Below are 14,981 nucleotides of genomic sequence, written 5' to 3'. Positions count from 1 at the left end.
ATGTTGAGCGAACATAAGCCGGCTATTTCTGGTCTCCTTCAGCAGACCTGGACTTCAAGCCCTGCCTCAAAATTACTATTTAAGGCTCTCACTGTTGCAGGAAGAAAAAAGTAAATTAAAAACCAGCAAGTTGATTCTCTACAGCTAAGCAAGACTTTCTTTTCTTTAGTCTCAACTGGGGGCTCAGTTCATGCAGGCATTTATGGCACATGCTCAGACACCACAGAAGGATGCCATTATGCTTTTAAAGAAGCTTTTCAAATGTAACATGCTATTGCAGAATAAACAAGTTACCTAGACAAGAGAAAGGAGCAATCCATCCCCACAGCCACTTCTGAGATTAATATATTATCAGCATGTACCAAAAAAAGACACAAAAATGGAGAGATTCACTAGTCCAGTTGAACTCTCATCTGGCTGGACAGGGAATTAATTTTAAAGTCTTCAGATGGATGCTGCCTGCTTTGAACTCTGCTGTCACATGCAGGGAAAAGCAACAAAACCCATTTTTTCCTGAACACAACCCCATATCTACATCTCAGAAGAAAACAACCATCCAGAAACACTTGCAGATGACATGATTCAAGATAACCCTCTAAAACTTAGCGGCTCACCCCATGTTGCACTTTCTGCTTAACATAGGATTTTCCAGTTACAACAAGGACCAGAGAGAAGTCTCTCCTCTTGCTCCTCCTTTATAAAAGGAGGTGCATTCCCTAGTTAAAAAGACTAACTTTACCCTCAGAGAATTCCAGAAAAATGCATGAAGAGGGAAAAACCACCACCAATGTGGCAGAAAACAAAATAGGTCCTAAAAATAAAAAAAGGTAACTGATCTTCAGTTAATTCAGGAAAATCCCCACAGGGAATCCACCGATTAAACACCTAAACCAAGGCTGGATCCCAGTATTAACACAAGTGGCTGAGCTGGGGGGTCTTGGAGGTCTCATTTCAAGATGTTTCCTAACAGGCTTAGGAAGAGCAGCAGTGAAAGCGATTTGGATCAGAAATTCCACAGAAGAGAAAAAAAAAAAAAAAAAAAAAAAAAAAAAAATCTTTCTAGGTCAAAGGGTGTTGTTATTTTGGGGTTTTTTTTACTGAGAAATTAAAACCACACACACTGGGAAACAAAGTTAAGTTAAATCTCGCCCAGCTTTGCACATTTTAACAATTCACTCTGCTGTCTGTAGAATACAGCAATATAAATATTGCTATCTCTGTTAAAATGAATTATTGACAATTTTAATACATGTTGCACAGTACATATTAATATAGAAAAATACATGTTATCAGCAGTGCAATGTTGACCGTGTACTAATCCATTCCACCTGCTCAAATATTAGTGCAAATAATTATATATTTGTAATGCATCATTGCTGTCTAGTTTGAATCTTTGCCTCCAGAATAAATGTCTCTTCTCTGAAGTTGTTTGCTATTATGGGTAAAATGTTATATATTCATACTCAAATTGACTTTGGGTGGATAAGTAAAATGAGCAACCTTCAAAAATCCACTTGTCTAAGACTTAGCAAGTCATTTTAATGAATTGTTTACAGTGAAATGAATGTTATAAAAATGTTTCAAACACAAGCTCGTATTAGCTGGCTTCTCTACAACACTCAAACACCACGCGTCAAAACAGCGTAGAGTTCAAAATGACCATCTTCAGCCAGCGACATCGGCTGAGGTGAACCTTAACTGTGTCTTTCTATTTCCCCCGATACTGTGTAGTTTATCTATCTATTAATGGATTCTGGGGACATCTTGTCTCCACAGCCTCACCTTTCTCTTCAAGCAAAGAAGTGGCCTTGATGAGGTTGGACACTTGGCAGAACAGCAGCTCCTCTCCCCAACAGACCGATGATCAGAATGGGAAAAGTAGACATACACCCAAGAGACTGCAAGGGCTCGTTTGAGCCAGGATATGCCCGTGGCTAGAAGCGAAGTTGGGACAGGGCTGAGAAGGACAAGGGCAGCCCTGACAACAGAGGTGGTGGGATTCAGGTAAATAAACTGCAAGGGAAGACTCTGGTACAAACTGCCAAATGATGAAGGGGTGGGGAGCAGAAAGAGCCCCGCAAACTTACCCCATTGTGCACAGAAAGGGGAAGAGTGCAAAGGACCGACACCTCTTTGTCCATTCTCTCCTCTATCCTTGCTAAACCCAGGTGCGAGAACAACAAAACACAGCATGAGGCTGTTTTCAGCAGCCACCACTGCTGTGATGCCTGCCTCCCAAAACAGCGTTGGCTTCTTCACGCTCAGGCTCCAGCAGCCTTGTGGACAATTTCAGTTTTCAGTGAAATAAGACAGAGAAGCTTTAACACTTAAAGAAGAAAAATTTGGAAGTATCAACTTTAAAATAATATTGTGTATTAGAAGATCAACTGAACAAGCTGGCTGTTGTAGCTAAGTGTCTCATAAGACAGGCACACAGGCTACACACCACAATTACTGTACCATCGTGAAACAGTTCTGAACCTCCAAGGATGACAAACTGTAGCTTGGAGCTGCTGGACCCTTTTGGGCAACCTATGCAGGACAAGCAACGATCTCTTCCGTAGAACAAAGGTGACAAAAGCCTCACGCTACCCCGTGCTAAGGCTACGCAACTGGGGAGGGCAAGAGCAGGCAGAGAATGTGCACGCTGACCCCTCAGAGCAGCTTGGCTGGGAACAGGATGGCTTTGGCAGGGGAAGGGGGGGGACCGCCCCAGCCCGCGGCTCCGCCCGCGCCGGCGCACGCTGCCCCCTCAGAGCAGCTTGGCGGGGAACAGGATGGCTTTGGCAGGGCAAGGGTGGGCACTGCCACAGCCTGCGGCTCGGCCAGCGCTGCAGCCTCCATCCCAAGGTCCCCTCACTCCAGAGGGCAAATAACAGCGCAGATGAGCAGGATTTGGGACCATTATAAGGAAGTCTCAAACTTATTTTCATCCCAAACCCAGATGAAGAACTACAAATAATTGAATTACAAATAAAATTTCAAAATATCTTGACACTCAAGTATCAAAACAATTCATTTTGGTTTATTATGCTGGTCTCAACGATACTATTCAGAGATGGCTCAACTTTACATTTCACGTTACTTTCCTGGCATGTTACCTAATAGACACTGACGCCGAGATATCTGACACTTTCCCCCCCATGGCTGGTCCCTTACCTGAAGTTTCAATATAACACACCACACAGCCAGGTCAGGGGAGGGCACGTAGTAACAGAGACCTGCAGAGATGAGAGAATATGGGGAAGGGAGAGGAATAAAGGGGAAGGGAGCTAAACTCCTCCTACCAAGCTACATGTGGATGAAGAACGACGGGATAATGTGTAAAGGTCTCCTAGAAGCCATGCTGCAAAGTTAAAGGCTTCTCTCTCTCTGGTAGTGCGGTAAGAGAGGGGAAGGGTTAGTGCAATCTTGAGACCTGGAAAGGAAAACAGGGCATAGGGACGTAAAGCTAACAGAATCAAAGTAGAAACCAAGGCTTCCACATACACTAAGGACTGTGTTGACAGAGTAAGCAGTGCCCCATACAAGAGAAAAGACGACAGGCAAACACAGCTGCTTCCCAACTCTAAGATAAGCAGAAGACATGGTATAGAAATCTCCTACCACCAAAAGAAACTAGTATGGAGGAAAAAAGACAAGCAAAGTAGTGAACATGACTGGGCAGGAGATCTGGCTCCCTCCCCTCCTTAAAACAGGTGTAGAAACACCAGGAAAGAAAAAACAAACAAAATACTTTATACATATATAGCAAAACACAAATCTATCTCTGCTTACAACTAGCACAGAGGTGCTGGTGGTGATGGATAATGCCTTGAAGCCAATATCCAGCAGAACATGAGTACAGGAAAGGTGCTCCTACCCTTCAGTTGTCCTCTAGAAGAGTAGCTTTTGGTGCTGGATCATCCTCCCTACTGCTCCAGGGACAAGAAGTGCAAAGGAGAAGAGCTGTTACCTGCATCTAAAATTAGACAAGCAGTTATTTAGGTATCTGCTTCCTTCGTATAGGGAAAACCATCACCTCAGCCTGGTTTCCCTATCCATGACTGGTTCAACTCAAATGTCAATCCAAATTAAGAGTTATCGCCACAAAAACTTAATCCAAAGAGCACCCCTCTGTTTTCGAATATGCTATGACATCGAAAACTGAGTACATTAGAGTTACTGCCATGCACATATTGGGCTTGAGAAACCTGGAACTACGAGCTTCTGAAGAACAAGGCCAACATGTACTGGACCTGTGAAGGAACCCAACGGGCCTCTCCCTCTTAAAGATCAGAAAAACTCTCCCTCTTCTCTTCAGGGGGCTTTGTAAGATGCAGCATTTTCACCACGTATTTGCAACATTTCCTAGAGAAATGGAGCAATCAACTCGGACAAGACCCCAGCACCAGCCAGACAGCAGAGGATTGCTCCTTCGGCAACGGAAGTTGGGAGTTACCCGCGGCAGTTAAACATGGAAGGAACTGGTGATTTAAAATGACTTTGTGAAAGCTAAGAGGAAAAAAAACCAAAACCCAACCCAAGTTCTCTTATCAATTGCGAGATAAACCAATCTGCCACCTCTCAATACAGTGCCATTCTCAAGTGCAGTGGTGCTTACCATTCTCCAGATCACCATAGTCTTCAAAGAAAAAAAATTAGCTGAGCTCCAGCAAATTCCCCTTCCTACCAATCAGGCTGTGTATGGCTGATGCATTTCTATTCCTCACGGCAGAAATAAGCAGCGCTCGCATTCACAGCATCACAACCTGTCCTTCACAGCATATTTACACTTGTGTATGGATGGCATCTTCCTGTTGAATCCACCAGTTTCAAGATGAATGAACAGCTCCACGCCAGAAGTATTTTAACCAGTCCCCCTCACTTCATTTTGGGGTGGCATGTAGCTGTGAAGAGATCTGAATTCCACCCCTGCTTATTCTCCTAGGCTGATGCGTACGCCAGATTTTTATTAATCACATTTTAGCCTCCTCCTTCCATGTGCTATGCTACTTAATTTAAAACTGCTTGTTCTCCATATCCTGTTAGTTCATGTCGTCTTCATTTCTTACCCTCTAGTTCTAAATATCTAGACCTTATTTTTCCAAGCACTTCCATTTCCCGATTTTTTATATTTTTATTAGTGTTTAGAAGTATTCTTACAGAACACCAGCTCCTTCCTGCCCTCTATGTATACGCAAACAGAATACAATACCAAATCATGTTAATAAATTATAGGACTTGTAAAAACACAGCTGATTTTCCAGCCTACAACAATTTACTGCAAAGACATTTTCACCAATTGTAGACAACATAATTACACACACACGTACGCAAGTTCTCTCAAGCATTCATTTGGCTGCCAGCCTGTTAAATGCCCGTGTTCTAGGAGCAAACATTAGAAAGGCAATACTTTAACTCATTACATGAACATTAAAAGGCATATTTGTATTTTGGATAGTACTTCATTGTATTCAGAAGCCACTGGAAATATTTTCTCAAATTACATGCTATAAGAGCTCTAAACATAAAAATGTGTGGAAAATTATAGTTCCCTGCCCCATCCCAATCCAACTCATATTGTAAAGTAAACTTACTGACAATGTAGCCTTCTCTAGAAATAGAAACACTTTCAGTGTGTGCATGAGGAGGTTTTTTAAAGGAAGGGGAAAGGGAAAGCTCACACCAGTAATAAATTTGGTCAGTAAAATTACTTTTATTTTATTTTTTTTTTAATAGAAGGGCTTATACAACTGAGTATAAAGATATTTGAAGAACATGGAAATTAAATGAAAAAAGTGTCTGGAAGGAATTCTTTTTATTGAGGAAGAGTTTACATATCTAAGTTTAAGTATTCACCTACTTTTTGCTGCCTCCTGGTTAACAGGCATAATGGAAATATTGCACTGAGCATATGCATGGAAAACACCGCTAATAAAGCAAGAAATATGGTAAATACATTTCATACAACCTGAAAATAATTCAAACAATCACACAACAAATTCTGAAGCACTTCTGTGATCTGCAATCTTAAGATGATGTTCACTGTTCTGAAGTGTTTACAAATTGACACTTTTTTGTAGAAAGGTTTTGTATTGGTTAATAAAACCATAGCCGTAAAATTGTTGGCTTTCAGTTACAGAGGTAACAGAGAGGTATCATCTGAATTCACATCAGAGCTTTTAAAAAAAAATGGCAGCAGTACAAGCATGTCCCTCCTCCAGTGTCCACAACTCCTTGTGGCTTTGCCACAGCCAAGGAATAGAGCTACACAAGCTCGACAAAGCAGCCAGCCTCCCCGAATACTTTGAGACAGTCTGGCATCCGTTCTCTTGTTTACTGGTATAATACTCTGCTAAATACAAAATGAAGCAGAAGAACCTCAACTAACCAAGAGAAGTTCCACACAAGTCTGTCAATATTGACTACACCCGGGAATCCATTAACAAAAGAGGAAAATAATTTATTTGACTGACCCCTAAAGTAAATTTATAGAAATGCTGCTCTGAAGATGGGAGAGAAAGAAGTTTCCATAACATATGCGAGCCCGCAGTAGAAATAAAGTGTTACAGGTGATTTGTTCAGGGATGATGTAAGCCAGATTGAAGACACAAACCACAGCAGTTCCAACCTGTTTTCCACAAGAGCTCGCTCTGAACAAAGGTCTATTTACAACAATTTTCAACTGCTTGTGGAAAGGCTACCCCAGACGTTTCTAAGATCGCTGTTGCTTCAATTCACTATGTGCACACTATGGGTCCATCTCAGAAACACCTTGAATGAACACTGGAGCGTAATGGACAGAGAAGTAGCCTGTCTCCGATATTAAAATTACGATCAGTGGAAAATAAACTTTCGCACACTTCAGTATTTTATATTGCTCAGGCACTAAGGATCAATTATCTTCAGCACAGGAATTCTCAACTCTCAGGTTTTTGCTAGAGCCACAGTCCATTCCTCCCGCATAGGAAAAACTGGGCTACATTTTATCCTTCCATTTCGTTATAATTTTAATTTATTTACATACAAAACAAGAGACAGGAGAAAGTTCTCTTCTATTAACCCAACAATGGGCACCTTCACATTGTAATGAGAATGCCTTAGGCAAGGCAGCTGCATTTACTTTAGGAGCGTATATAAAATTCAGTGTGCCGGTATAAAACAGAAAAAAAAGTCAGATCATACAATGCCAATTCATTCTGGTGGGCCCTTGACTATTAGGTACTAAAAAACCAAAGCCAGAGAACCAAAAAAAATCCTCAAAACTTTTCACTACTTCAGTTCTGTTTAGAATTCTAGACAATGAATAAATTACATCTTTCTGGGATAGCGTTGCTTTTACTCCTACATCTCAACGAAATTCCAAGCTAATTAATTAGAGCAAGAAATTACATTGAGCAGGATAATGTTTTAAATGAAAGAAATTACTTAGAAACACCAATCAAAGATAATTTGATTATGATTAGCAGTGCTGAAGTCTAAGTCATTAAAATTGATGAAGAACGTTTTTACACTGGTCTATTCTATGTAATAATCCATTACCTACGCTATGCTCTGTAGTTCAAGTCTAACAAATGGTATCTGATAATTCAATATTGAAGACTAAAATACTTTCAATGCACCACTTGCTTTCCTACACCGACATGTTTCCATTAAGAAAAAAAAAAAAAAAATCAACAGCAAGTAGATTTGAAAAATTCTTCACTGGGAGAACTTTAGCTTACATGAAATATCATTCAGATTTTTACCTGCTCGCCTTCTACATAGTCAAGTTTAAATATGGCTGCTGCTTTATTCTGAACAGTCATTATCCCACAAAAGTTACAACCACGATTTGGTAAGAAATCATTCCCTGTGCTTTCTAACAACTGAGGCCTGCTCAAAGGTACAACATTTGTTTTCATGCTCTCAGCTGAAGTGACGAGCAAGACGAGCTGACCTATAATCAACACGCAGCTGAACAAAGGAGTGAAGGATGTTCTTGTCCAGATTAGCAAGTTGTTCTCCTGAGCAAACTTGCTTTAAATTATCCGGGGCTACAACCAGAAGATTGCAAAGTGCATGCAAGGTATCAAAGAGTTGTAACACCAGCGCAATCTGTGGTTAAGAGAAAAAACAGAGAAAGACAGATATTAAGAATCAGAGTTGTTTCAACTCTTCTGACATAATGTCCACCTGGATTCTCAAAATCCTTCCTCCCTACAGAGGGCTTACATCCATCTCTCTCCTCATGTGTGCATAAATATATCTAGATACATGCACATATACATCCATAGGGAGATAGGCACACATGCAAAGTTATGCATGGAACATAATAATAATGCAAATTCAGTACTTCAATATACACACATAGCCTGCAAGCAATAAAATGGTATCAGGAAACTGCTCTTTAGGACATGATAAAGAACTGCTGGTATAAGTAACAGAACGTATCAGTATACAAAATGGTGACGTTCAAACAGAAACAAACTATTTTTATGAAGAAAAAACATCTGGTTAAAAATAAGAGTCCTGCTACTAATTTCGACATGGCTGTACGTCACCAACCTGTACGTGCTTACCTTGAAGTCTTTGGCACACTTCCTGTATTCAGCCACATCACAAATAGCTAACATGCCTCCCATGCAACTGTAGGAATATTGCTGTAGGTGTTCATAGATAAGTCGATGAAAACGAACTCCAAGCTCCATCAAAACGGTGTCCACATTCTTACCATCCATAGAATTTCTAATCTTTTCCACCTGCTTTCTAACATAGCCACAGACTTTAACGCAAGCCTAAAGAAAGAAAAAAAAGAATTAGGTAACTTACTTTCTAGAAATCTGTTCTTCTCAAAGTGGCTTCCGTATCATAAGCTGAAGATCAGTCACTAAGTCTTTAAACTTCCCACAACACATCATTGAAATTAGTAATTTTCCAATCAATTATTTTCCAGGTTTTTTATTAGCCACAAAGATGCAAAAATGTGAGTAGGAAGATGGACACAAGACAATATTCAATTTAGTTACAGTTCATATCAGTTCAGAACAGAAGTTTAATTTGGGCTTTTAATTCAAATCATGATCAACCAAGGGGTGGGGAGGAGGAGGAAGTGATTAAAAACCTCTTGTCAGCTGCAATTATAAATGCAAATTAACACCCATGCAGGCATCTTCACCCTTCCCACAGAGTACCAGACTCTACTTCCTACTGCTCCATTTTTCCCATTCCCACCTGGCTGCAGGTACTCAGGCAACATGCTCAATTCTTCCCAGCAAGTGTAGTTTGCTCTCTACCCCTCTCTGCGTTGTTCCCTAACAAGAGCCTAACGTAAATCAGCACTACAGCTTCTCAGCAGCCTGTAAGCTGGGATTCAGAGAGATTCAGTGGTAGAGAGAATGTTCTGCAGCAAAGAATGTTCATGCCATACCCGTGATGCTTTCTCATGCTCCTGCCATTCTAATGGGAAAAAGTGCCCAGCAACTAGAGAGTACCTGGTAATTGATTTTCTGAAACTGATAGCTTAAACTAATTATCAGCTAAAAACCTTGTTCCAAATCTGGGCCTCTTGGGAGGGGAAAGAACGTGACAGTTTGTCCAGCACCTACTGATTTGTGTCTGACACTAGATACAAAACTGCTAATGTTCCTTTTCAGCTTGAGAAAATAGTCCACAACAGAGCTTGGAGGTGCTTAGTGCAAAACAGAATAGCTAAGTAAGCCAATCAAATGCACATATCATCTAATGCATGTTTGGTAAGGAACATCTTGTTCCTGATAACTCATGCACATTTGAAGCTATACTGATGAGCTGCAACTTAGTTTACTTACATTAGTATATTGAATCAAAACATTGTTTTCATCTTCTGGTTTAAAATCTGTCTTCTTTTGCTCTGCAGCCAAGATGTGCTTCATCTGTCCAATCATACAATTCAGTGTCCTTTAAAGTTACAAACACAGATTGGGTTTTGAAGGGAGCATTTTAATTGCCTTGATTTTTATATTTATATATACTAATATGATTCTTATACAAAAGTAAGCGGCATAAAGCAATGAGGAAAAAAACCCCACTACCTAATATTTGAGTAATCTACAGAAGATACACTAAAAGCAAACATTTATTACAAGCAGCAAGCAGTACTAAGACATGTCAAAGGAAATACTTCATTTAACAGACATGTACTCTTATGAAGTTGCAATCCAGTTCTATAGAGAAGATACACTTGATTTTACTTAAGCAGTTAGAAAAAGGAGAATCAGCAAAAAAACCCTCAACAGCCCTAAAAACTCTTTCTTCAAGTTCAGTGCCTTGGAGCACAGCACACAGTATGCTGGCCAGCTGGTTTTAAAGGGGACACATTAATTGTAAGGTAATCCATTCAAATCCAGCTCTTCAGAGAAATTGGATAGCATTCTTCAATGCAGAGGGAATCAGAAAGCTGAAGGAAGCATTCCAAAGAGTTTAGTAGAATTAGATCACGTTGCATATTACTCAGAAGCAAGCAGCAGAAAACACTTGGAAAATGAAGGAGGAGGAGGCGAGGAAAGGAAAAAGAAAGAAGAAAAACTTCTTCCTTTTCCGGAGCTCGGTATTTCTCTTGTTCTCAGAAAGCTAATCGAGTTTTACAGTGTCATTTATTTCTCCCTCACAAGATTTATCATTTCAGAACATCATCTAAGGTCAACGCCCTGGTTTATTTTAAGTCCAAACCAAAGGTCAAAGAGAGAGGCTGCATACCCCTCTTAGCGCCTACCTTCGCCAGGAACATCCCTCCGTCTCTCCTTCCACCCCCTCATCTCTCAAACCTCCCCGAAGAAAACACAGTCAAGGCCATTACAGGCCTTGAAGGATTCAAGTTGGGGTGAAAGGGAGAAGACTGTATGTATCCAATGAGAGAAAAACCTTTTCTATGCATAGAGCTCAGAGTTGCATTTCAGGTGTACTTCATTCAACAATCCACATACCAACAGAAAATTAAAGAAGTTATATTTTGCATTCTCCTCAGTTTCCATTTTCAATAAATACTCCCAGAAGGCTGTTTACACAGAATACAAGCTGAAAGAAAACCAGCTGAACTAACTTTGGCTAAAAAAAAAAAAAAAATCATTTTTACAGAGGTACACAATTGCTATGAATGCCATTCAGGAAGCTGCTATGGGACTTTTTCAGATTGGATAATGTTGAAACCATCAGTGTTTAGAAATTTGCTTTTATTTTTTAAACTAGATCATTCCTTTAATAAGTTTAATAAGTCAATGAATTCTCAACAGCGTCAGTGGCACCACAAAGCAGCATGCAAGCAAACCCACAAATGCATTTTACATGTACCATTCATCTCAAAACTAATCTCTTTTCTGTGTGCAAAGCACAAATGTTTTTGAAGTCTCCACCACAAACCCTTGAATGTACTGTTTTCCAACAGGGACTTGTTCTTCTAAATCTTACAATCACTTTTAAGAGATTACGTACTTTACACAAACTATTCTAATGCTGAGGACTGACATACATCTGTCTAGATCGAAGCTAATGGGCTCAATGGTTCAAGTATTTCAAACTTTGTGTTTAAACCTCTAAGGTCACTTTGGGCAGGAGCAGCTAAAATCTCAATTACCATGCACACATCCTTTATCTCCACCTTTCTTTTTGCACCTGCAGAAAACACAGGTGCAAATAAGGTATGAAATCTCTTCCTCATCTCCCTGCAGAAAGTACCCAGTAGGACACAAATGCAATGCCTGTTTTTCCTATACAGTGCTCATCCCTCTCCAGTATGGTGTGATCCTTAGTAAGTTTCCAGAGTAGGCCTCATTACCCACAGGATGGCTCATTTCCATTACTGCCATGAGAAAAGAGGCATAGAAAGCTTAGGTAACATGTTCTCAGTTGACTAAAGCCACCTTGAAATATGGGAAGACTACATGCTTCCTGGACCGAAGCAGGGCATCGCACAACAGTTCCACTTCCTAATATTAAGCTTGTTAGTTTGTTATTTTCCTCTGCTGCAAAACAGCTATGATTTTAATTTACATTTTTTATAGCTATCCCCTCATTTTTATTTGGAGAAATGGAAAAAAATAAAAAGATTAAATGAGTCAGTCACAACCTCAAAGCAAGTCAATGTCAGAATCAAAATTATTCCAGGTCTACAGACTTCTATGACTAGGTCTAATCCATAGCGCTGTACAGATTCAAGCAAATCATCTAACCTATTTTTGTCAAACTTTGCTCCTAATTGAAATCCTGCAAGTCTTTAACCTATTTCAATCATCATTCCTCCCTCCTTTTAAGTAGAAAAAAGTAGTTTGAGACAGTACGGTAAAACTGAATTATTGCACACTCTCAACATAATCAAAATCCTTTAATGTCCTTACAGAAATATTTATGGGTCAGAAGCCTGCCATGGAGAACGTGACCCTCTAAACAAACAAAATCTAGGTTTCCTATGCACAATAATGCATACTGCTAGATTTTTAAAAAAATAAACAGAAAAATATCAGTGTTGTGTTCATCCTTGAAAGGAAAGCTAACATACATCACAAAGGAGTTTTACAAGAATTAATGATCAACAGAAAGTTTAAATCTCTACTTGCCTATCAATGCCCATATCCAGCTTCACTTCCATTTGCTCTATGACATCCTTTTTCTTCTGAAGACATTCAGATAATTTAGGAGAAGAACTGCAACAGTATAAAGGGTGTGCGACAAAATAGCAAAACAAATTTAATGTCTTTTGGGTTTGCTACTTACAACAGGATTTTGTGAACGTTTCCCATCCCATCAGGAAGGACTAGTTTAGATGGAGTTAGCTGGCTTCAGAACAACAAATCAACCGCCTGAACAGCCACCTGACCCCAAGCAGGATTTGCTGAGTGCTGACAGGCAGTACCGTAATACACTTTACATGGTGTTGCGCCTACTTGAGCAGTGCCTCTCACCTGCAGCCAGCCCCTGGCAGGCGAGTGAGCAAACCCAGCTTTTCACGCGTGCTATCACAGCGCATCAGCATGCTCTGCCTTGAGTGTATCCAACCCATGGCTCCCAACAATGGGAAGCTTTCATGTAGTTCACATATGGCCAGCCGTTCCCTCTGCAGATCCTGTCAGGTACTCCCAGGAATCTCACCAGCTCACCCCACCGTGCGCCCACAAACCCCCTCTAGTCCTGGCCTGTAACGCAGCAGTGAGGTCTCTAAGGAGCAACTCGTCCCTCCTTCCTATCAATAGTCTCCATGCTCCTTCTCCCCCGCTGGTTCTCCAAGGTACCGATTTAACTTCCCTTCTTCCCCTTCTCATTACAGCATTTTATGTTCCCACAACATCTAGCTGAACCATTCCAACAATAAACTCCTCTTAACAGAGATGAAGAATTAAAAATTGCTTTCTTCACCAAAAATGACCATTTGCAAAATGAAATGCTAATCAAAATAAGGTACCTGATCAATGGCATCAGATGATCATTGAACTGCTTGTCAAATAAATGGAAAATAGTATTGGCCTGGTGGACAACATCCAAGAAATAAAGATTTGCATTCTTTGAATCAGAAGAGGGAATGCCTAAAGCAAAGAAGGTTTCATTAGGATTGTAATGATACGCAGTTCTTACAATTAGCATGATGATTCTTTTTAAATATGCAGATTTTTTCCATGAATGCTTAAGTCACAGGCTTAGAGTTTCAAAAATTTACCATGGTGCCATACATAGAATACTTCTCATAGTTATATCAGGTAATAACCATAAGCATAGAAATATCTTGCTTTTAAAATTTCTGAACGCAAAATGGTACAGCCAATTTAAATATTTCTTCAGAACACGAGCTTTATGCTTTCATGTAGGAAAGATAGGTTCTCACTGTCAAGATTTTAACTTCTTTAATACAAGCAGTTTTCTTATTTACTGTCACTCTTTAAAATGCATAGCTATATAAACAAGCAGGGAATTCCTACAAAATGTAAGACACTGAGCCTTAATATAAAAACATTCTCCTGCTACGGCACAGAGAACAAAAAAGAGGTAGGGAGTGCTGATGTCCGAATTTCTGAGACACAAATGTTTTTGAAGACAGTAACATGTTTCCATCTGTGCATCAATTCCCCAAATAGAAGTCACACTTTAGAAGACATTAAGTGCTGACTCCCAAATACAGAAAACAAATTTCATCTAACCAATACATTCTGAACAAGGCCAATCAATAAGGCACAGCAAGGACCTGCAAAGATCATCGGCACAAAAAGGCCAATGAGATGAAGTGCTCAGAAAATATTATACTCACCAGCAAGGCCTGTTTCTAATGCATAATCGATGTGTTCAGTACATAAGAACTCTACAAGCATAGAAAAAATTCTGAAAGCATTCTTCGGTAAGTCAGATGGATCAGAGAGCTTTAAAGAAAAATTAAAAAAAAAAATTATCCTAAAGGTCAGTTCTACACACATTTGAAAGTTTACCCAATACAAGTACTCCAGAATAATTGGAATTTCATTCTAAATTAGAAGTAACCATACAGAGAACTACTCGGGAGGAACTTTCAGTATCAATAAACCCTCCAGCATTAAACAGATAAACTGAAGTCAACACACTACAGGTTGCTACATAAAGTAAAAGTATAAACAGCTTCTAATAATAATAATAATAATAAAGGAAGATATTAATTCACAGAATCATTAAGGTTGAAAAAGACTTCCAAGGTCAAGTCCAATCATCAACCCAACACCACCATGCCTACTAAACCATGTCGCAAAGTGCCACGTCTACAGATTTTTTGAACCCCTCCAGGGATGGTGACACCACCACCAGTCTGGGCAGCCTGTTCCAATGTTTGACCACTCTTTCGGTAAAGAATTTTTTTCTAATGTCCAATCTAAACCTCCCCTGGTGCAACTTGAGGCCATTTCCTCTCGTCCTATCGCCTGTTACCAGGGAGAAGAGACCAACCCCCCCGGCTCCCCCCTCCTTTCAGGCAGTTGTAGGGAGCGATGAGGGCTCCCCTCAGCCTCCTCTGCTCCAGGCTGAACACCCCCAGC

General features: G+C 40.1%; 1 protein-coding gene across 2 annotated transcripts in view; it reads right to left on the bottom strand.

The window, feature by feature from the left end:
* Positions 1-5,727: 5,727 nt before the first annotated feature.
* Positions 5,728-14,981, bottom strand: part of EXOC5 (exocyst complex component 5) — a 29,774-nt gene continuing 20,520 nt past the window's right edge. For both annotated transcript variants that reach the window (XM_035897524.1, XM_035897523.1), the window contains exons 13-18: positions 14,231-14,339; positions 13,394-13,514; positions 12,552-12,638; positions 9,792-9,900; positions 8,544-8,759; positions 5,728-8,079 (exon numbers count right to left, since the gene is read on the bottom strand). In XM_035897524.1, the coding sequence (XP_035753417.1) occupies positions 7,891-8,079; positions 8,544-8,759; positions 9,792-9,900; positions 12,552-12,638; positions 13,394-13,514; positions 14,231-14,339 (831 nt within the window). In that variant the 3' untranslated portion in view covers positions 5,728-7,890. The remainder of the gene's footprint in view (positions 8,080-8,543; positions 8,760-9,791; positions 9,901-12,551; positions 12,639-13,393; positions 13,515-14,230; positions 14,340-14,981) is intronic.

Source organism: Egretta garzetta, unplaced genomic scaffold (assembly GCF_000687185.1).
Source record: "Egretta garzetta isolate BGI_Z169 unplaced genomic scaffold, ASM68718v1 scaffold647, whole genome shotgun sequence".
NCBI classification, from domain to species: domain Eukaryota; kingdom Metazoa; phylum Chordata; class Aves; order Pelecaniformes; family Ardeidae; genus Egretta; species Egretta garzetta.
Note: the sequence above shows the minus strand (reverse complement) of the source record. Positions and strands in the feature narration are given on the sequence as shown.